The sequence below is a fragment of the Saccostrea echinata genome, unplaced genomic scaffold (genome assembly GCF_033153115.1).
Source record: "Saccostrea echinata isolate AGI-Se365-2 ecotype Australia unplaced genomic scaffold, CSIRO_AGI_Sech_v1 ptg000029l, whole genome shotgun sequence".
Classification (NCBI taxonomy): Eukaryota; Metazoa; Mollusca; class Bivalvia; order Ostreida; family Ostreidae; genus Saccostrea; species Saccostrea echinata.
In genome coordinates, this window is record NW_026889778.1 from 3,697,712 (window position 1) to 3,721,106 (window position 23,395).

Sequence of the window (23,395 nt, forward strand, 5' to 3'; positions counted from 1 at the left end):
TCAAAAACAACTTAAAAAATTACTTCTTTAGAGACTTTGATGCTTTATTTTAAGGATTACTCTCCATGTATATTTGGATATAATATGTAAATATTTTTTTAGAGCTTTACTGTACAACACTATTGAATACGTTTGTGTAAAAATAGGCGTTTAATAAAATAAATCAGTTTCAGTTTCATTTAACCTGCATATTTGAAGTGCTCGTCACTTATTTTTGACGCTTCAGTGATTTACCTAGAAGTAAGGTTATTTTAATCATAATCAACTTTACAAAATAATGGTTGTGAAGTTGAAGGTAAACGCACATCACATTCCGAAATGATTATCCAGAGTTGTAAAAAAACATGCCACCCTTAAAAGAGAAACAGAGTCATTTATTTTTATTAATAAGTAAATATTATAGAATATAAATTCAGCTCCCCCTTTCTCTGCCTTACTTGACGATATACAAAATAATTATCTTAATAATATCTGGATTTTATAGGAAAATAAAGAATACTGTCCACCTTTACACACTTGAGATGAAAGGGGGACCTTACTAGAAATCAATTCACATAGTAGAGAAAATAAAACTGTTGGTATATACTCACGTATTAATTTTGTAAGGCACAGAAAGTCTACAAGTAATGTTGTAAATACAGTATAATTTGCCTTTTCCGGATTATAAGTATTCAGGAATTTTGTCCATTTCAGCTTTAAATTTTAGTCCCATGCGCTTCTTTAACAAATGTATTACAAAAAATTCTGTTTAGTCCGGATTCTGTCTATTATGTATTCCGAACGACCATACTAGTCCCAACTGCTCATAATTAATGGTATTTTTTTCCTCTAATCCGGCCACACAATATTACCTGAGTCACTTCAATGCAATTAACACCTTTCGTGGTAGATGTGCTAATGTGTGTTTACATAAGACCACTTGAATAAATATAAAGTTTAGTTACAAGTAATTTACAGAAAATACTTTCTCATGTAACTTGATTTTAACGCGATATCACACAATATAACATAAAATCATTACACTATTTAAAAATCAAGATAAAAATCGGGATCGAAACTCAAACGTCTAATTTCAAAATGGCACCCTAACATTGGAGGGAAGACTTGAACACATGTTGAAACGGAGAATGTTTACATTAAAAATTAAATTCTGTTCAATAATTATCAAATCGTAAATAATTGTGTATATGGTTATTTTGAATGTGCTTTTTGACCTGCAAAACCCGCGCTTGATATGTACGTGTCTTTAGATTTCGACTATGTTTATAGATCACGTTGCGTTTAGAGTCTCTAATTTTGTGAACGAAAAAGAAAAATTGGCATTAAGTCATGCTTATACTCTTGCATAAATTCTGAACTCTCAAAATATCGAATGATTTTATCATTATTTATATATTGCCGATATATGCATTGTACTTGTAAAGAAACAACAGAAATATATTTCAAATATTTTCCTGCATTTTACCTGCATCAATCTAATCCGGCCAATTTTTATGGAACCCGTGGTATCCGGTTTGGACAAATTTTACTTTACCATAAATTTGGTTTTTCAATGATAATGAATACTTAGATACATTATAATCTTGATCCATAGCTGCTTTAGATTTATTTCTGTTTTTGCTTTTGTTTTTGGTAAAATTATAGTGCATTGTTCCTATTGATAGAGTGAGTCAGAAAATGAAAAGAATTTCGAAAATATATCGATAGTAAACAAAATAGGCGTATCTAAAACATTCTTCCTGGCTGGGTTTAAGGTCAAATCTTAAAATACGTAACGCTGTTATTTCTTCTTTAAACTTTTGAGCATAACTATCTTCATATTTCACTATAATTCTATCTGTTTCTGCATTTTTGATTAAGAGTAATTAGAAAATAATTATTTAAAAAATAAGAAGAAAGGTAATGTGTCTTGTGTTTCTGTAATTCTTTGCAAGTAATTGGATCTGTCTTTTATAAATTACATAATGATTCCAGTATAAAAATGTTTTACTAGAAAAAGACATTGATGCCTACACCTAAACTAAGCTTTATGATAAACGTAAGGAATTTTAGTTTTTCTATCTTCAATTTCCCTTTTTATTGTAGCAATATATTTTTATCACCTGTATATGCTGTTTATGTCTCCGATAGGATTTGATGAGCAAAAAGAGCATGTTCTAACTAAGATCAATTTCTAAATCAAGACAGGCTACAGACAAGTAAGTTGATGTTACAAGAGTATCAATAATCTCGTTTAAAGTTAAAATCTGTCAAATTCTATTTTCAGTAAAAAACCTTGCTTGTAAATGCAAAATGTCGTTAGGTGGAATGTTGACAGTTTTAATACAAATTGTTCGGTCATTAATTTCATACTGAACATACTACGAATTTGTGAGTAAATCCAATTAAAGGAACTCATAGCTGGTGTGACTATTCAACAGGGGATGCTTACTTCTCCCTGATCCTACCTACATTGTATGAAGTTCTCCTGGGTCCACGATTGCTCTTTTCTCAATTTATGCTGAATGTTTAGAATTTTTAAACATGAATACTGTTTATTTTTTTTTCAAATTACATTATAATTACTGTAATACTAGTTTCCTGTATATTCAGTAATTTGGAATACAAACTAAGTAAATATTTTTCACAAATATTGTTAGAGATAATTTTCAAATACAGGTATATCTATCGAATAGTGAAAATAAAAAAAACAAATAACCAGGGAAATAAACTTATTTTTTTATGAAGAAAGAAAACTCTGGATGCAAAAACAGCCTTACAATGCCCATGTTCCAGAGAAAAAATAGGCAACACAAGTTCATTGAAATAAAGTTACAGATTACTAAAAAATTCAGATTAAAACATTACTCTTAATTAATGACCTCAAGAATTGAAATTGATAAAAGGAAAATTGAAATGACTTCAGTTTATTTTATTGGGATTTGTATTTATTTCTTTCTTTGGGTATTTACTCTAAGAAAGGCTCTTTATACGCAGTTCAGGGTAAATTCAATGAATAACGAAGAATCTATATGATTTATATATTGTGTAACAAACCTTCATATATATCATTTTTTTTTTGTTTCAAGATCTTATCATCTAATTTGATTCTATAATGTTTGAAGGGTATGCCACCTAATATGATTAGAGAGTGCTTCAGGTGGGTGGATCATATTTAATTTTAGACAAACACATGACATGACACTCGACAGGGACTATTTTCTCAAATTATCATATACCGGGTAATGTCTCCTTCTGAGAAAATTTTACTAGTTCACATTTATACGACATTTATAGAGACACTAAACCCTCTACCTTTACTGCACATATTGATGATAAAGTTCATTTGTATCTGGTTTAAATCACCACCAAATCACGGGAGAATAAAGTTAAATGTGCAACTCCATTTGACAAATATATTTTAACAATGATGATTCAGACTTTTTTTTAAAATTCATTATGCTCAACACATATGTCAGATTTCTCAGTCTTATTTGACATCGGTAATGTTTCGATTGAATTAGCCTAGGTTTCGAAATAGTGATATCCGGGGGAAAATTTAACAAGAAATGTTGGACGATAAAATCATTTTATTAGTATATTATCAGAATAAAAAATACAACAATTAAAATCTTGTTTCAAAGGATTTCAACAATGTTGAAAAACAAGATCAATATGTATTATAATATGTAAGTTAATCTAGATATCCCTTTTCATATACTTAAACAAAATTAAAAACTTTCTTATTTTTGTTGATTTTCCAAGGATGAAGAAAGTATCTTTACTTTTCTTCTTTTATCAAAATCTTTTAAATGGAACTTCCCTTTTGAATCTATATTAAGAATAAAACATGAAAGACAACGTAAATTAATAGTCCAATAAAATTATTGATTCAACATCCCCCCCCCCCCAAAAAAAAAAAATGAAAAGAATAAAAAAAAAACTTGGCGTATACTTACAAAGATCTAGGCTGTGTATCTGGTTTACGCACCTCAATGAAACTGGACAACCTGTAAGATGTAAGGTGATATTAAACATCCTCCCTCGTTATATCTGAATTTAATAAATTTGATGAGTAAAGAAAGAAAAAAAAACTTCTCACCAAGAATGGTCAACATCTCGGTACTTTCGTCTGTTTGATAAGTAGATGACAATAGATATAGCCGTCAGATTTACTAAAAGAATTGTACAGATGATGATGGCAAGTTTCCATTTGTTTATCCTGCAGTAGTAATCGTTCACATGATCTTCACAGTAAAAAATAATGGAGCAGGGATCTGGAGCACACTCATTTATATCTGAACGATGAAGTTTCAAATATTAAATGTCATCAACTCGTTTTGAATATATAGAGAAATTCATTTTACACATGTTGACTGCCTAAATAAAGAATTCAATATTTTTTATCGCCATTATTTCAAAATAAACTTGGCATACTTATGTCACATAAAATTCCCGTAAATCCCGGTTGACAAGAACAGGTAAAGCGGTTGATAAGGTCGTTACATGTACCCAGATTCAAACAAGGGCTACTGGCACACTCGTTAATATCTGGAAAAAATTATCCCATCATATCAAAGATCTTAAATTTTGTTCATCATTGAATATTTTAAGGAGCCGAACAAGACAGTCATGTATTGAAAATGCATGAAAAACTACCTATTTCACAGACTAGGCCTGTAAAACCCGGAACACAGGAACACCGGAACTGATTAATCTCATCTATACAGGATCCATTGTTCTGACAAGGAAAGCTGGTACATTCATCAATGTCTGGTTTGAAATAACAGAGAGTCGGGTCAGCAGACAAAATGCATTTTAATGAAAACATAATCTTATCAACCACAGATTTTTTTTTTACCTGTTTGGCATATTGGGTATGTAAACCCAGGTATACAAGAACATTTAAACATGTTGACTTGATCTGTACACGAACCGTTGTGTTGGCACGGATCACTTTGACATTCGTCAATATCTTGATTGTAAAGGAACAAAACTGATTGAAACTAGAGATTCATTGATTACTACATTAGGAGATGAAACATGCAACTAAGATTATAAGAATACAATTTTGAGAGTATGCCTTTATTAAGTTATCAAATTTTAATGCAGATTAGTTCATTCAAATTAAATTGGTAATAGTTCAAAAAGTAATTTACCTGTCTGACACATTACTCCAGTAAACCCACTCCTACATGTACAGGTAAAACTATTTACATGGTCGTGGCATGTTCCAAGATTCTGACATGGTCCACTGGCACATTCATTTATATATATATATATATATATATATATATATATATATATATATATATATATATATATATATATATATATATATATATATATATATATTAAAATGACAAATAATGATTGTTTAAAACTATGTAACAGAGAAGCATTTCATAATGTCTATTTGCGTCAAAGAAGATTATTTTAGTTAAAAGAGATTGATTTGATAATGACGAGAAATGGAATAAATCTATTTTTTAAAAAAAATCAAGGTAACGTCTACAAATGTAAAACAAAACATTAAAGGGATTCAAAGTACCAAATTAATCAAAATACAATTTAAATTATTGTTAAATTTGCATTAGGGGGAGGTAACCATGCATCGGACACATACCTTGCTTCGGACAACTTTAAGCAATAAACTTTCATTGAACCTGAATCTCCCTGCAATTTTACTTGCTTCTGTCTTAAAGGTAAAGATTTAAACTTTTTAATGATGCCGATTTTCATTTTCATGTTGTGATAAAAAATACCACAAAAATGGCCTTGAAATTACGTCACATTTTGCATCATAAAAGGGGAGTAACCAGAATTTTACGATTTTGCAATTTTTAGAGTTGTCGTTCTATTAAACGGACTTCAGCGGAAAGTGTTGGACCTAGGTAAAATTTGTCAATGACTGATAATTTTAAAGAAATTTTTCAAAAATTTTACTTCAATGTTTGTATAATATTTTTTTTAGAGTTGTTTTATACTAGTATGTTTATTACACCGTACATTGGACACCAATTAACCATGCATCGGACGTTTTCCGATGCATGGGTAATCACTTCCGTTTTCATATTAAAACCCAAATGACAGCTGTTTTTAAGGAAATAGAAAAAGCCTCTAAATTTTCAGTGAAAATACAAGTTATCAATATATGACAACTAAAAGTGGACTCAATTTATTTCTTTGAACTAGATGATGATAACCCACGAGAAGAAGCCGCGAGTTGCCATATTACTAGCATTGTAAAGCTTTCTAAGGTAATGTGATGCTACTAAAATCCCTTTACATTTGTGGATCGAAATACATGTAGTCATTCAAATTTAACTAAAAGGTTTTTTTTAAAAAAATAAAAGATAAAAACTTGTAATATCACTAATTTTAAAGCACCGAGATCAAGATATGGTATTTTCTGGTTTGAATACCGTATGTCCGATGCATGGTGAATGTTGTCCGATACATGGAGAATTTTGACTTATTTCGAAAAAAAATCGGTCTTTAGTGAGTTTTTCTCAATAAATAGCACACGATTGTGTCAAAAATTGTATTTTAACCACATACTACATGTTAAGTTCCATTTTGATAATATTTGGACGGTAGCAATATCGCTAGAACTTGTTGAAGTGCGAGGGTATTCGATGCATGCAGAATTCACCCTACCTAAAGATTATTCACTAAAAAAATTTGCATGCTTTGTCTTATTTTTATAGCGATTATCCATGTTTTTCTATCAAAATTTCCCTTGGGGTGACAAAAGTGAAACTCCACATAAACTAACCTAGATAAATTGTTAATCATATCACTGTATCTCAATGGTATATTATGTTTAACATTTTTTACAATGGAAACATATATGGTGCTGTCATACACATTAAATCAATTCTATTGCATTCGATCAATGACAAAATTATTATGATTTCAGCTTCTCAGAAGTTATGAGGATGACAATATTTTTTTTTCAATTGAGATTCTAGATTTCGTTCAAGAGTATAATTGTTTTTTTACTAAAGAATACGCACCTGTTTCACACACGTGTCCGGTGTAACCAGGTGAACATATACACCTGTAATTCTGCGTTATTCCTTGTCGTGCACACGTTCCACCATTTTTACAAGGAGAACTCACACATGGACTCACGTCTGTATTGATATACGTGTAACCATGTTAAATTATCAAGAAGTGAATTATTTAAATATGCAATGAATGATTGAAAAGATTTTACTTACCATTTACATTGATATTGAAGCACCTTGATTCACTTGTTTTCCTGTAAAATTCAAAACATTAAAATTGATTTTCTACTCGCATTTTCATTTTTTTTTTATATGAAAAGATAGAATTAGTCAATATTTATGCATTCATTTGAAGAGGGTGAAAATTAATTTTTATTTTAAATGAAAGGTCGAACAAACAATAAAATTTCAAGAACATCATTTCAAAAGTATTCTGAAACATCTTTGAGATTATTTTATTAAATCTTTTATACAAATGAATGATTTTTTCATTAAAGCTTTATACCCAAAAGTATCCTCAGCTAGAGCACAAACAATGTGAGATCCTACTTGGTTCTGCTGTGGTGTCCAGGAAGTTGTGACAAAGAATGTTCCAGGTCTTGACGAGACAGACTGTACTGATGTATAAGTCATACCGGCTGGGGCGGTGATATCCATCTTTATTATTCTTTATGGGATTAAACAATTCATGTTGAAAAAGACTTTTTGAAGTTAATTAATGAATAAACCATCTAAACAACATCAAATAGGAGTAAGACTCAATGGTAATAACCTTCTACTATCTGTAGCATAAAATGACACGTGGAAGGCTTGTGATATATTTGCCTGTATGGTTGATCCAGCAGATGGAGTAGGAGTTACAAACACTGGTTTGTCGTTGCATCTCCCGGAAAGATGAGGCGTTGTGATCAGGAACTGAAAAAAAACCCGTTATTTTTTTTACATACAACTTTCCTCATGAAAGCCTATGTCGGTATTTAAAGTGATCATATGCGTTATATCTTGAACACATGGTTAGTGAGCCAATCAAAAATAAAAGGATTGCTGTAGAAATACAAAGTTTCTGTAAAAAAAAGAATGTTTCCTCATACTATGTTTTACTATGTTATTCGCAACGTTTGCTTAAATTATTCTGTTTTCTATTTACCAAAAAAAAAAATATATATATAAATAAATAAATAAATAAATAATTAAAAAATAAAAAAAATAAATAATTAAAGTAAAATTTGAATCTGTACCTGTAATGTTACAGAAGATAACGGAGTGTTTGGTCTGTGCACAGTACTACCAATAGAAATTGTTGATTTCGGGAAATCTTCCATTGTAACAGCTACCGCAAACGTTCCATTTTGTGTGTGATTAGAGGGAAACTTTATAGTGCAGGTTCTCTATAGGAAATTAAATATAGGTGAAATCACTGTATTTTTAATACCTTTATTCAAACATGCAGTATGACAAAGTAGTATTCTTACAGTATCAATAGTTGCAGATGGTAATGCATTACATATAGAGGCACATTCTGTTCCCGTTGACCAGCGACATCGAATGTCATCACCGTCAGCATCAGCAACAGGGATTCGAATGTCATTTTGGCAATTATACTGTACTCTAGTCAGAAAGAAAAAAAGTAAACGTAATTAATTCAGAAAAAAAATAACAACGATTAATATTAGCATATGAAATATAACGTATATGTATTTACGAGAGCAATCATATAACTGTAATTTATATTTATCACCAGGTTGATAGTCTTTAGAATTGATATTATAGGTATATACATACATATACATTGGTTTTCCTGTCGTTATTGGGCTAGTATTTGGTTTGTGAGTATCGCTTCTTTCTTTTAAATTAATAATTGTTCCAATAGACCAACTTCCCCCAGGTCGATTACTTAATGTCACCCATGCCCTGCCAGTGAACCTACAGAAATTGAGTCGAAATAAATTTTAAAATATAATAGGAATAGCATAGTTTTCATTAGCATTTTTTCAATATTACTACATCTAATCATTTTGTAAGACACTAGAAATTCTAATGGTGTATATCAAATTAAAGAAAAAAACTTACTCAACCTTGAATGGACCTGTTCCTGGAGATGTATATGTAAAAGTTCTCTCCCCTTGTTCCCAGTTTCCTGACACACTAGCTCCCGTGCAGATATAGTTAACATTGTCGAGGTTTATAGCTGACCCACATCCAGATGTACATTGCCAGTACGTAGTATTCATTCCAGTTACAAGTTGTCCTATACGTGCAGCAGTGCACCCCGGCCCGCCCCATACCTCCAACCAAGACGAAAGAAAACTGGACCTGTAACCAAAAAAAAAAAAAAAAAACAACAACAACAACAACAAAAAAAAAAAAAAAAAAAAAAAAAAAAAAAAAAAAAAAAACACATGAAGAATAATTTCAGTTCCGCTACCGTTTTATTTATTGCATGTTTAGAATACGATTCATTTAGGATTATGCTATACTTTTTACCATTCAAGAATAACTTTTCAAATGTACCAAAAATAAAATACAAATGAAGAAGAAAGACTTTCTTAAAAGAACATAAAAGTGCAAGACTTGAAGGTTAATAAATACGTATAGGATAACACGCCTCGTATCCATTTCCAGTTGATTTCCAGCTTATTGTGCCTCCCCGAAAGTGGTTAGCCTTTGTTACATAAAGTAACTGCAAAATTAAGAAGGGAAGAAGTAAGACCTGAAATTGCATTTTCCTTACTGCGTAAGTTACTGAAATTGCTTGCCCTATTTATACTTAGGTGGTTTTTAAAACACTCAATCGATGTCCAGTAGACACGGAAATCTGAGAATAAGTTGTTTACCTACTCTGATCAAAATTTGCTTCAATGAGAACAAGGAACAAGGAAGCGTCAAAAAATGTCCTCTTGTAATCTGAATGCCAGGTTACCATGAACTAACTTACAAATAACCAAATATAACCATAGTGATTTAGTAGAATTCTTCAAAAAATCTATTTTATTGTTCTTTTCATCTATTTAATTGATTTTTAAAAATTAATTCCTAATCATTTAAACCAACATTTATACCTGAAATGGCAATATATATTGGATTTCTTTTTTCTTTCTCAAACGATTTTCCTTTTGTGAAAGTACATGACAGATGAGTTGTATTATTTATGTAAATTTAATTATTATGTTTAGATTCTTGAGTTTTACAGTTTTTCTTTAGAACTCAGCTTGGATCTGTACCCCCCCCTTTTTTTTTTAAATTTTCGATTTTTTCTCCCAAACCATTGGGATTATCTTAACATGATTGCATTAACGCATTCTTGTGTGAGGGGAACACAGGTTTGTTCACATACGCATACATGTCCTCTGTCATAGGGGAAAGTAAAAAAAAAAGATAGATATGTCATGGCATCTTTTAAAAATCTTTTCTAGAGCCAATGGGCCAGAAGAGATAGAACTATGTTAAATCTACTCATTTTATAGGGTAAATTCACTTTGTGGAAATCTATATTCTTGGGGTTAAGACTGAGCAACAAAAGGGTTATGCATTGGACTCTGTAATATTTTTTTTAGTATCTTCCTTTCAAGAACAACAAATTGAAACTTATTCTTAATAAAAAAGATGTACACCAGGTAGTTTTTATTTCGATAGAATAAAGAAACAATGATTTGGCAGTTTTTGTCATTTTGAGATAAAATGAGAAATGAATGATCATACAATGCCAACAAATATGAATGACTGTTCAATGGTAGAATACAATGAATATAAACAATGATCACTAACTGTTTAATAGTTCAATACTGTATAGGAACAAAATTGTCAACGTGCAAATGGAGATGCAAAGATCAATGATCAGCAGTGAGTTCACACACAGAGGTCTACAGCGACTTTATCAATAATATATGAAGTAGAAAGATCATAGACAATCGTGACAAAATGACAGAAGCACAATTATTGGACACAGCCCCTGGAATATAACAGAACCTTCAGCGGTGCTTCAAGCAAAATTCAGCAGAAAGAGTCTGCACAATGAGCAAAACCATGACTAGGAACTTCTATGTTGATTACATGGTACAAGAGATAACATCATTCCGAAAAACTTAAAAAGAAACGGCAGCAACAAACCTAAAGAACAATAGATGAAATTTATACAAAAACAGCAATTATAGTAAATAATAGATGGGAGAGAGGGATTGCTGGTTTTTCTTTTGTTCTAGAATTTTCCAAAATGAAGAGGTTTTTGAGCATGATTCGTGGAAACTGGGGTTGCGGTAACTGACGACACTTACCGAAGTCGAACTAATAGGAGATCATGCGAGTTATATTTCGTGCACTTTCTCCATTAATCTCAATAACATGACTCAACTCATATACGAGTTTAGTCGGAATATTCACTTTGTGCTAATTATGATCATGGACATTGCGCCAGACCACAAAAAAGAAAAAAGAAACGTCTTTACGTTCACGTTTAAAAAACTTCCAAACTTCCCGCTTTTATTTTTCTCTATTAGAAAGCTTCGAAAAAGATTTACCGACCTCTTTATAGTTTGTGTGATACTCAAAGAGTCCGTTATCATCTAAAGTTTCGTTATTTCTGCACTTGCAAGCATGTTTCGTCTGTCGTTTGTTGTTTTCAAGTAAGATACATCGGATGAAAGCTTTTATTAACGTCAAGTTTATTAGGCTTCTTTCAAACGCACAACAGACGTTTTAAGAATTCTTCGGTGAACCGTACGCGCATGATTTGCACACATGAAACATTTTTTGTTGTGTTAACCGTTGTCAAGTGAGTTGCTAATGCTAAGGGTAACATTACTGATTGTTAACTGCGTCTAAACCAATCAGATTTTAGTATCTAACATGAAAGTACAATAAGAAAAAATGTTACTTGTTATAATATTTAAGATGAAACCTTCAATTTAAAACAAAGTTTAACCTCGCCAAGTTTTGAAGTTTATACCAAAATAATTAGGGTTTCATAAACATAAAAATTCTCAAACGTATTTTTTATGCTTTAAAAAAAAAACCTTCATAGCTGATAACCTATCTTAAAAAATATGAATTTCGTCAAAATCCCATTAGTGCATAGAAATTACAAACAAATCTTTAATCTCACAACTGTTATAGCTATTCTCTTGAATACTTTTTCGGTAAAAAATGTCTAATTTTCAAACCTTTTGAATCTTGCATAGTTAATCCTTTTAGAAACAAAATAGAGGTTTTGGAAAAAAGTTTTCATCTATTTTTTTTTTAGTGTTATTATTTAACTTTCGTTTAAAAGATTATGTTCTAGCTGTAAGAATTATTATAAATAAAAAGTATTAAGACTGACAGAACATGAAAGGGACGTGTTTTAAAAAGGTACAAACCACTTAAAGGTTGGAGCCAAGAAGTCGCTCTACTGAATTTTATCAATACACTGTTTAATTCCAAGTATATATTATGTAGACTTAAGAAGTGCCTTATTTTACATGAAAGAAAAGTTTGTATTTTGTTCTTATGTTTATAGAGTACGATTTATTCCATGCTTTAAATTAAACAGGAAGAGATATTGATTTTTTTAAAAAAATCTAAATAGCCTCTTCACTGAGATTTTGTTCATTACATGACTCTAACTTTAAAAAAAGATTTTTTTTGTACATTACATTACACATATCTTAGTAAGAAAAATGTCCCATATCTTTTTGTATAATTCTCTAAATGCCTACGGGAGTACAATCTCTTTTTGGGGCTAAAAAATAATTTTGTCCTTCTTTTATCCCCTATTTACTCAATTGTATTGCTAGATCATATTTCTCGAGAAATTAATTTTTTTTTCAAATATAATATTTATTAATTAACAAATCAACTTCTAAAACAAACATTTATTTTACATTAGAAATATGCCATAGTATCTAATGCTCAACCCTACAAAAGAGATAAAGTTACTCCTGTAACAAGAAAAACTTGAGTTTAAAAAACGATTTAAAAATTAATAATAATAACGGCAGGCGTTGGCACGATAAAGATCCCTCACTGCTCAATGACCCTTGGTGCCGAGTAAAGGTCTAAATTTGAAGCCCTTCATCGGTATATGGTGACGTCTCTAAATGAGTGATAAATTCTCTAGTGGGACGTAAAACAACATACAGTCAATCGATAAATCAAATAAATAGTTCAATTAACAAAATATTAAGAAATCAATTGAATTATACTATATCACATACAGTTTTAACGCTCGCTCTGTGAGTGGAAGGTTCGAACCCCGAAACGACGCATCTAAGTCGATAAAAAGGGGCTCATTCGTTAAGCGCTTGGCACCGGGAAGTGAATGCTGTGGGTCCTTAAAAAAAGGTCCCATGTCACGATAGGCTTTGGCACCATAAGGAACCCTTACTGTTCAATGACCATGAATGTCGGGTAAAGGTCTATATTCGAAGCACTTCACCGGGTCATGGTGACGTCTCTGTATTAGTGAAAAATTCTCCAATGGAATGTCAAACAACAATCAATCAACATATAGCTAAGGTTACATTTAGTATTTCGGACCGGATATATTTGTATTGCCAGTTCAACATATCTGGATGCGTTTTTAACATTTCAGTATCTCCATCACAAAAGGCGGCATTAGTTGTTCGACCAATTTTATGAGTTTTATTATGAGAGTGATTTGACCTTAGCAAGTAACTGGTTTTCTTTTAAATTTTTTAACAAGGTATAATTAGCAAATATTTGCTGTTGTTTTATGTAACTTTCAAAGCAAATCGATGCTTTGAACTCCCGTTACTCATTTCATTTACATTTTTTGTAGCTACCAAACCTCTTCATTTCAAAATGATTGAATTTCCTGCAAAATTTTACACTACATACAATTAAATCAAATGCATATTATTTGTATTATTTAAAATGTATCAAAAGAAAATTCCATATTTATTGACCAACCCCCTCTCAAGTACAACTTTTAAATTATAGAGGAGGAGTTCAAACATATCTACACATACTTTATTTGCATGTTCATTTTAATAACAGTCTCTTTTTGTCCAATCTGTTTTAAAAACTGATCCCACGATATTTTGCTTATTTGAATGCTGACTGACACTTACTAGTTATGTCAAGAGGCATGCATGTCAAAGCCATAAAGAAATGCACGCACCGTAGAGATCAACAAATAAATAATATTAAGGAAGTACAGAATGAAATATATCTTCATTCCAATCAGATCAAAGTTACTTTTCTTAACCACATGTACGTGTAATAATGACTAAGAAGAGGTTTGTAAACACATTTATCAGTAAAGTGACAGGTGCCCTAAATGAGTACACGTATTTTAAGACTGTAGACGAAGTATTACAGAAATCGTATCTAAATAGGTCAACGGACTAGTAGTGTTTTACACAAAATTGAATTAAAAATTTCTAATTTTTTTGTTGAGGACAGATTATCACAATGAAAATATTTCATGTTTTAAAAGATTTTGCAAGCTTCTGAAAGTATATTAATTACGCATGTTTTTAGACAATTCTTTCTAATTTCTTGAGTTTTTCAGAATACTTTGTTTATTGAATTTACGACTTTTAATCTTTATTGAGTTAAAACATCGGCGATTTTAGGCAATCCGAGCTATTTGGATTTAACAACTGTCATCGTTTGATATTGCTAAATTATCGTCAGGCAAAATAACGTCAAAAAGACGATAATCTGGCCCTCAGTTATTTTAAGGGTTTACTCTAATGTAAAAATCTTTATCTATTTATCTCCAAATGTCATTTTAACACATGTCACATCATAATTGTTATACACTAGACAAAATTGCTAACGCACCACTTATTATTCTTATTTATGAATTGATCATTTTCCTGATTGGTACTAGTACATAAAATATACCATCTTTTCCAAAACAGTTGGATTGTAAAATGTCTTGGTGTCATGTCAAGACCCTTAAAGGACCTTCTTGTCCGAAAACCAATTTTCCGACGTGCACTGCGCACCGTTTTTGCCAAGATATGAAGTTGGTGATTACCGATGATGGTCCTTGACGTTGCGACGGGAGCAGTCTCTCACTTAAAAATCAAATGATATATCCTGATTGACTACCATATCGCTTAGTAGTCATCCAGTGCCTTGGTGTCCCTACCAAATCCACCCAACTTCCAGTTGCCCCAATTTTGTGGAACAATCTTGAAATTATTGTGTGGTGCTCAATTAATGCCGTCGATATCTATTGTAAACATTTTTATGATCATTAATTCATTTTCAACTGTTTTTCACCAGAGAAATTCATAATCATTTAATTCTTCTAATTTTTCACAAATTTCTTCAAAGGAACCACCTGCAGAAACCATACTGGCTGCCTTAGCACGCTCTTCTAGAGTCAAACGCCGCATACGGTTAACTTTTTTTCTGTGTTTTTGAATAGTACAAACATAAAGAACACAACCACAAAGAAAAAATTAGAAATTTATTTCACCAAAAATGTATGGATATGATTTTAATTTTTCTATGAAGTGGTTACGCTTCAGTAAACATTGTTGTTATTTATCAGTTAAAGCATTTAAATGTCTCATTTTTTTTTATTAAAGTAACATAATTATATATCAAAAACATCATAAACAAGTTTTGAAAAGAAAAATATTAATTTATTTAGGTGGTGCATTAGCAATTTTGTCTAGTGTATATACTATTGAACAGCTTAAGCAAATCTGAATTCACAAGGCATTAAAAGTGGAATATTTAAATAAACTAGCATGCTTTTGTTCAAAAGAAAATTTAAAACATACATTTTTATTTTTTATTTTTATAGAGCAGTTACCTTTTTTGCAAAAAAACAATCCCTACTCTTGGTCCTGTACAAATCCACGAAACCATAATTTGAAAATTCATGAATCAAAGGGATTTTGGGCTTTTATTTTATTTTCAGTTTTAGGGAATAATAAGGGGAGAAAATCAAAACTTTTTGTACAAAAGAACACAGTGTCATGATTAGTCATAAGAGTATGCAAGCCTCCTCAATAGTACCAATTAATTGATGGATTGTATGCTGTTTTATGTCCCATTCGATAATTTTTCACTCATATAGAGATGTCACCATATACCCGGTGAAGAGGATCAAATTTTGACTTTACTCGGCACTCAGGGTCATTAAGCAATGAGGGATCTTTATCGTACCAAAGCCTGCCGCTACACGGGGCCTCGGTTTTTAAGGTCTCATGCAAAGGACCTGCAACTTTCACCTGAATGTTCCGAGCGCATCGCGAAAGAACAGTTGCTACCCATTTCTTTTTATCGACATATGTCAGTTGCACAGAGATTCGAACTCACGACCTGCCGATCACGGAGCGAGCTTTCTACCAACTGAGCTACCGTTAACGGTAGTACAGATTGAAAATGCATTTAACTCATGGCACTCATCTTGCAGTTGAAGAAAAATCGGAACAATCCAAACTATGCCTATTGATAGCTTTTTAACGTTTGCTTTGAAGCTGAATAGACTAATTTATATTTTAAAAATATAATAAATAATGATATGCAATAAATACCAGGTACATACTTAAGTAATGAGCACAGATTTATTATCAGTTCAAAAGGTAAAATATAATGCTCATTGATTAATTGTGTATAAATATCCTTGCCGGCAAACCATACGTATATATACCCCCATAAACTGGCGATGAGGGTATATTGCTTATTATTTAGGGAAGCTAACGATAGATAAGTTGAAGTCATAATGGTTATTTTTGGGTTTTGTTGTTAGGTTGCCATTGATATCTTTTTCTAGTAAAATATCAAAATATGACACAGATGTGTCAGACTCTATTTCAAGATCACTGGTATATATATATCGAGTCTACAAGTGAATTGAAGTAGATATTGTTAATTGATAATACATCTTTGATATATATATATATATATACATTTTGTATAGCTATTAAATTGCTATAACAAAAAAAAAAAAAAAAAAAAAAAAAAAAAAAAAATAGCGTTCAAACTCTTGGTGCTTTTTTTCGTTGAGATTGCATTAGGGATGCAATTTTGCTCTGAAACATTTCGAATGCAAGATTTAATACCAAACGCTTCTTTGTAAACAGAAAAAAAAAATAAGTAAATGTTGTCTAGTGAACAGCTCAACGGTAAAATTTATGATCGGTAGGGGCAGATAGGTAAAATATGTCATGTGTCAGCCAAAAAGAAAAGTCATTAAGCAAATCATTACGCTTTGTATGGTCATCATTCATTTAACCTGTACAAGTACTGAGTATATGTTACATAATTTCTGATCTGATATTTTTTAATGACGTTCGTAATTTATTGCAGAATAATCTCCTCAGTGTTTCTCAGCAAGTTATGTTTCAAAATATTTAAAGTACTGTTAATTTTGGTTACTAGATTTTCAGGCTGACTATACTTTTCTGTAGTAAGATTTCATTTTGTTTGTTCCAAATTATTAAGACTTACATTATTTTATTGTGACAAATCGACATAAATAATATAGAATAATCGAGAAAAATATACAACATAAGATCTTATGATATATAAAATTTACAGAAAAGAAACTTTTTTATTTTAATTACCTTTTACGACTTTACAAGATAAAGTTAGTGTATTCAATATAAATTAAGAATCTTAAGATCGTTATGCTTTTTTAATTTCTACTATCAGAAAATGCACATTGGTTTGCAAAGTACTTGAAAACTTTTCTACGTTACAGGTTTCAATGTAGTTATCTTAGATAGAGTAAGACTTTTTTGATGTGAAGAATTAAAAAAAAAGTATTTGATTAAAAAAACCTTAGGTTATGTGTGGCAATTACTGTCAATTACGGTTACAAAAGTCATATTAATGCCATATCACCGAAAGATGCATACCCGATCACTTTGTTCCGTTTTAGTTTTAGATAAGGCCAATTATCCTTCTGTTCACTCATATAAAAGTTTGCTTTGTTTTCCCAAAACAAATGCATTTCGTAAAAAAACTGTAGATGAAACTATCCGTAGTCAATTCAGTATAAAAACAAAGGCCTAACAATTGGTATGAAAAAAACAACGTTTTGCTTATATGCAGTTATATCAGGAAGAATATCCAGCAGTCCATGTGTAATAAAAAAAATGTGTTGTCGGCCTAAAGTGATGTCTTTTATATTTATTTACCGGCACGCATGATATGGAATTCCATATTTTCAAAATTCAAGAATTCGAAAGGGGTAAACATGACAATTGGAGATTCTTGTGTTAATTTTGAGCAGTTTTTTTTTCTTATGTTAACAGTATTTCCTTCATGTATGCTTGTATAATTATAATTAAACTACTTCTAGCACTTCGTCTTGATAAATATAAGCTGTATTTATATATAATGATATTTTTATATCACTCAAATGATATTCATCTTTTTATAAAGACATGAACTCAACAATATTAATTCCCTTTGTTTAATTTAAAATCTTACTGCAAGTTGCATACAAATGTTAAACGAGACACTGAGAAGAGTAAACAAAATATTGTACTCTCGTGTAAAAGCTTCAATAAAATTCAAAATATAGATGTATACATAGTATGAATCTATATCTTAAATATTTCTCTCTGTAAGATTTTAATCATTTCTTTAAATTATAGGATTGTAATGTTTTTTTTATCTCCAGATGAGAAATCAATTTTATATCCTAAAAAAGTAACTTATTTCTCGGTAGTGAAACACAAATACATTATTGCTTGTACAACATACATACATTAAACAGTCTTTCTTCAAACATGTAATATTTACAAGAAGGGTTACAAAACATATATAAGATGATACAATAAAAGCATTACGTAGGCTGTGACGTCACGGCTTGATTACCGGAAACAGCTTCTTCATAAGATGACGGTTGCGTTATAACTGCTCTTGGGGTAATATCTTTAGAGGGGATATTTTTATGGGGGATTATTGTAGGGGAGTCATTTGTCATCGGAAGTCCCCCGCCGGTAACAGTGTAAACATGAGGACCTTGACGTCTGCGATCTCTATAGCAGCAGTCACATGACTCAGAAGCGAAGCAGTAGTGCCCTCCGTCTGCATGGTGAGAATCCGTGCAGCAATCTGGAAATGATGATGAAGAGATGTCTCATTACAAATTTATCTAAAATTTGAAAAGTATTTTCAAAATATCGTGCATTTTAAACTTATTTAGCATTCATTGGGCGCGCGAATGGATTATATTGAATAATCGAAAGCAAAAAGGTGCAAAACATTGCCTTCTTCATGTAGGGAAAAGGGAAACGGTTTGAAAAATGCGTCTTTCCTCTTAGCTAAAAATTTAATGATTTTAGAAATTGCAATAGTTATGTTCTAAAGGGGAAGAGAGGAAATTCGATCAATTTAGATACAGCTTGACAACCTGGTATGCCCAAGTCGTACACGGAATAGTACTGTTAAGTGAGCATGGGAAAACATTGAGTATAGGAACTCTATACAACAGTTTTCAGGAAACAGTAATGGGGATTGCCCATCGCTTTTCATATTTATCGTTGAATTATGTGTTTGAATAGTGGTGACGCGCGAGTTGCAATAGAATCTCTAACAGTAATACATGTCGTACATTTCGTACCAGAAGTAAGGGTTTATTTACAAAAATTATGGTAGCTTGTTTGTTTCCTTTACATAAATAAGAAGTATGTACTTGCACGCTATCAACTGCTAATGGATGGATCTGTACTAAACACTTTAAGCCGCTGAGGATTTGTACATTTTTAACCAGTAATGCTTTGAATTTCTGTAATTGTGTCAGCCTTCTATACTTACCACCGGAATTCCAGTGTGTGCACCAAAATAAACACAAACAGCAGTGACCAGAGTAGTCTGAAAGTAGACAAACATATTGTCTTAAACAGTCACAAAAATATCATTACCATAAACACTGACACCAATGAACAGAGTGGACTAAAAGTAGTCAAACATATTGTCTTAAACAGTCACAAAAATGTCATTACCATAAACAGGGACAGCAGTGAACAGAGTGGACTGAAAGTAGAAAAACATACTGTCCTAAACAAATAAGCACGGACAGCCGTGATCAGAGTGGCCTGAAAGTAGACAGACATACTGTCCTAAACAAATAAGAACGGACAGCCGTGATCAGAGTGGCCTGAAAGTAGACAGACATACTGTCCTAAACAAATAAGCACGGACAGCAGCGCCCAAAGGGGTCTGAAAGTAGACAAACATACTGTCCTAAACAAATAAGAACGGACAGCCGTGATCAGAGTGGCCTGAAAGTAGACAGACATACTGTCCTAAACAGTAACAAAAAGATCATCACAAATAAACACGAACAGCAGTGACCAGAGTAGCCTGAAAGTAGACAGACATATTGTCTTAAACAGTCACAAAAATATCATAATCACAAATAAACACGGACAGCCGTGATCAGAGTGGCCTGAAAGTAGACAGACAAACTGTCCTAAACAGAGAAACACGGACAGCAGTGATCAGAGTGGCCTAAAAGTAGACAGACATATTGTTGTAAACAGTAACAAAAATATCATCATCTTAATTAAACACGGTCAACAGTGACCAGAGAGGGCTGAAAATAGACAGACATACTGTCCTAAACAGTACCAAAAATGTCATCACAAATAAACACGGACAGCAGTGATCAGAGTGGCCTAATAGTAGACAATCATACTGTCCTAAACAGTAAAAAAAATCATTACCGTAAACACGGGCAGCAGGGACCAGAGTGGCCTAAAGGTAGACAGATATATTGTTGTAAACAGTGACAAAAATATTATCACAAATAAACACAACAGTGACCAGAATGTCCTAAAGTAGACAAACATATTGTTGTAAACAATGACGAAAATATCATCATCATAATTAGTCAGAGTGGTGCATCTCAATTTACAATGTCAATCTTCAGAACAGAAAGAAATCGTAATAAATGTACCCCTTAGGAGCCCCATGTTTTGTCTTTTTTGAAACATTTTCTACGAAGGTAAAATAATTCTATAATTGACTGTGTTTTCCCTCTTATATCTGCAAAACTCCACAAAAATTAATATTGGGGAATAATAATTTCTTGTTTTTGTTTACCTTTCTTTTTATCTTCCACCATGTATTTTATGTACATCTTAATCTTAAGTGAGTCAGATTTCTTTTTAGTCGAGGACCTGGGTAAACAGAGAGGATAACAAGCATTCTCCCTGTCTGTCTTGTTCGTTTTCTTTTCTTTTCTTTTTTGTTTGTTTGCTTTTTTCCCTACATACTTGTTAAATCCCAATTTTTTGATGAGTGTACAATAACTCGTTCAGAACTAGTTTCTATTTCTTTCCAGTGTCAATGAATATTTTCATTATTAAAGACTTAAAAATTAAAACCTTTATTCTATTGTGGAACTGGACAATATATGACGATGGGAGACAAGTTAAATAGTGAAATATTCTCTGAAGATTTTTTTTAAATTATGTCATTTTTAGCACTACGACATAATATCTCTAGTTTCCTCTATTAATCTAAAGTCTGTTTCTAATTTGATTTAATTTTGACACAGACGGAAGAAATAAAGAATTAGTTTATATTGATGGGAAATGTATGTTTAGCATGCCTCGATTCATGGCACAATTTGTGTGTAAAATGTTAATTGTTTACGTAATCTTTTCTTTTGTATTGTTTGAACGTATACTAATTATTTGTTTAAAGAATTTCCTGTTTATCAACACACGTTCTTGTTTGATTACTTCCTACAAGGTTTATAAAGCGGCATTTATTTTATAAGTAATGTTCGCCTTCTAAAATACAGGTAATCTTGGTCAAAATAGAAGTTTATTCCCCATGCGCTACCTCAGTCTGTAGGTACATGTTAGTGTCTCTGAAGGCCATAAAAAACTAAATGTCCTTTCGCTGTACTTACCCTCGAGAATTTTATAATTTGTACTTATATACAATATACAGGTTGCACGTACCGTTCCTAAACACTTAAAAAAAAAAAAAACAAATAGAAAGAAGACAATTATTTTTTGTATCTTGTTCTGCATATATCTACCACGGCCCGTTCTCTTCTCTCTCGTATAAACAGCTATATCAAATTAAAGAATTCTTACAAACATCATTTTATATCATTGTTACCGTAGAATTCACTATATAATATTACCATTTCAACAATATAATGATTCTTGAAAGGAGTTACTTATCAGTGACAAAACCTACCATTATCATCACAGCAATGACAATCACACAGATTGTCTCCACAGATACCACAACAGTCGCCGCATTCACAGTCCCCGCAGTCACAATTACTACAGTCACCGCAGTCACCCCAATCACTGCAATCACAGCTTCCACAATCACAACTACCGCAGTCTATATCTCCCATTGTTATCTCCTTATGTCAACAAGTCAGCCACCTGTTAAATGAGTTTTTTTTCCTTCTTCCTGTTAAATATCTTAGTAAACGTTTATGCAAAAGTAATGGGTTTTTTTCAGCATGAGACTACAATTGCATGGATATACCTGACACTTTTTGGAAGTTTAGACAAGGCCCGTTTAGTTGTTTATATTTATTCATTTTCTGTCCATGTGTTCGGTTTCATTTATTTTTTTATTTGAATTTGTTTTTTTTTTCACTTTCTTATTATTTGGCCAGGTCTACGATACAAAAGAAGCAAGCATTCTGAGACTATTGCATTAGCAATACTAGTCCCCTACCAGCAAGTGTAATCTGTTTCCTGTTAAGAATTGAAAATGCCATAATTCCGTCAAAAATTAATGAAGCGGAACGAAATTCAAACTTAATCTATAACTAATCAAAGTAAAGCCACATATCAAAAATCAGCTCAATATCTACAAGCGTTTAGAAGAAAATTGCGGAAAACCCGTAAAAATTGAAAAGGCCGTAATTCCGTCAAAAATCAATGAAGCGCAACGAAATGCATACTTCATCTGTAACTCATCAAGATACACTCACATTCCAAAAATCAGCTCAATATCTGCAAGCATTTAGGAAAAAAGTGCGGAAAACCAAGTGGGACAGCCTGACAGACAGACAGACAGACAGAGGGACAGACAGATAGACAGACGGACAGACAGACAGACAGCTAGACGGACAGACTCAGAGGAAACCTATAGTCCCCTCCGGTTTCACCGGTAGGGGACTAATAAATGTCTTTCTTCCAATGTCTTCCTTCATTCTAAATTATATATATATAATGTATATATATTAGGGATGGCAATTTGTACCCGGTTAACCGATTAATCGGTTGGAACGATGGCAATCGGTTAGAAAATCTGCAATCGGTTAGTCGAAAAAAATAAAAGATATGTAAATTAAACATATTTTCTTTTTTTTTTTTTAAAAAAATTCATTTTTAAAAAAATCTCTGCACAAAGGTTGATAATTTAGCGCTTAACGAATCGATTTAAGCTATTTAGGAGGTAATTATGACTCAACGGATTGAAACCATGTGTAATTGTTCAGT

General features: G+C 31.7%; 1 protein-coding gene across 1 annotated transcript; it reads right to left on the bottom strand.

Moving 5' to 3' along the window:
- Positions 1-3,934: 3,934 nt before the first annotated feature.
- Positions 3,935-9,276, bottom strand: LOC133194369 (uncharacterized). The gene is made up of 14 exons (XM_061330337.1): positions 9,063-9,276; positions 8,775-8,915; positions 8,465-8,600; positions 8,231-8,380; positions 7,765-7,907; positions 7,498-7,659; positions 7,206-7,246; positions 6,999-7,118; positions 5,139-5,252; positions 4,841-4,954; positions 4,639-4,752; positions 4,417-4,530; positions 4,082-4,277; positions 3,935-3,989 (listed from the first exon to the last, which is right to left on the bottom strand). Exons 1-14 carry the CDS (start codon positions 9,221-9,223, stop codon positions 3,935-3,937), a joined length of 1,761 nt encoding a protein of 586 aa, XP_061186321.1. The 5' UTR covers positions 9,224-9,276.
- Positions 9,277-23,395: the final 14,119 nt, after the last annotated feature.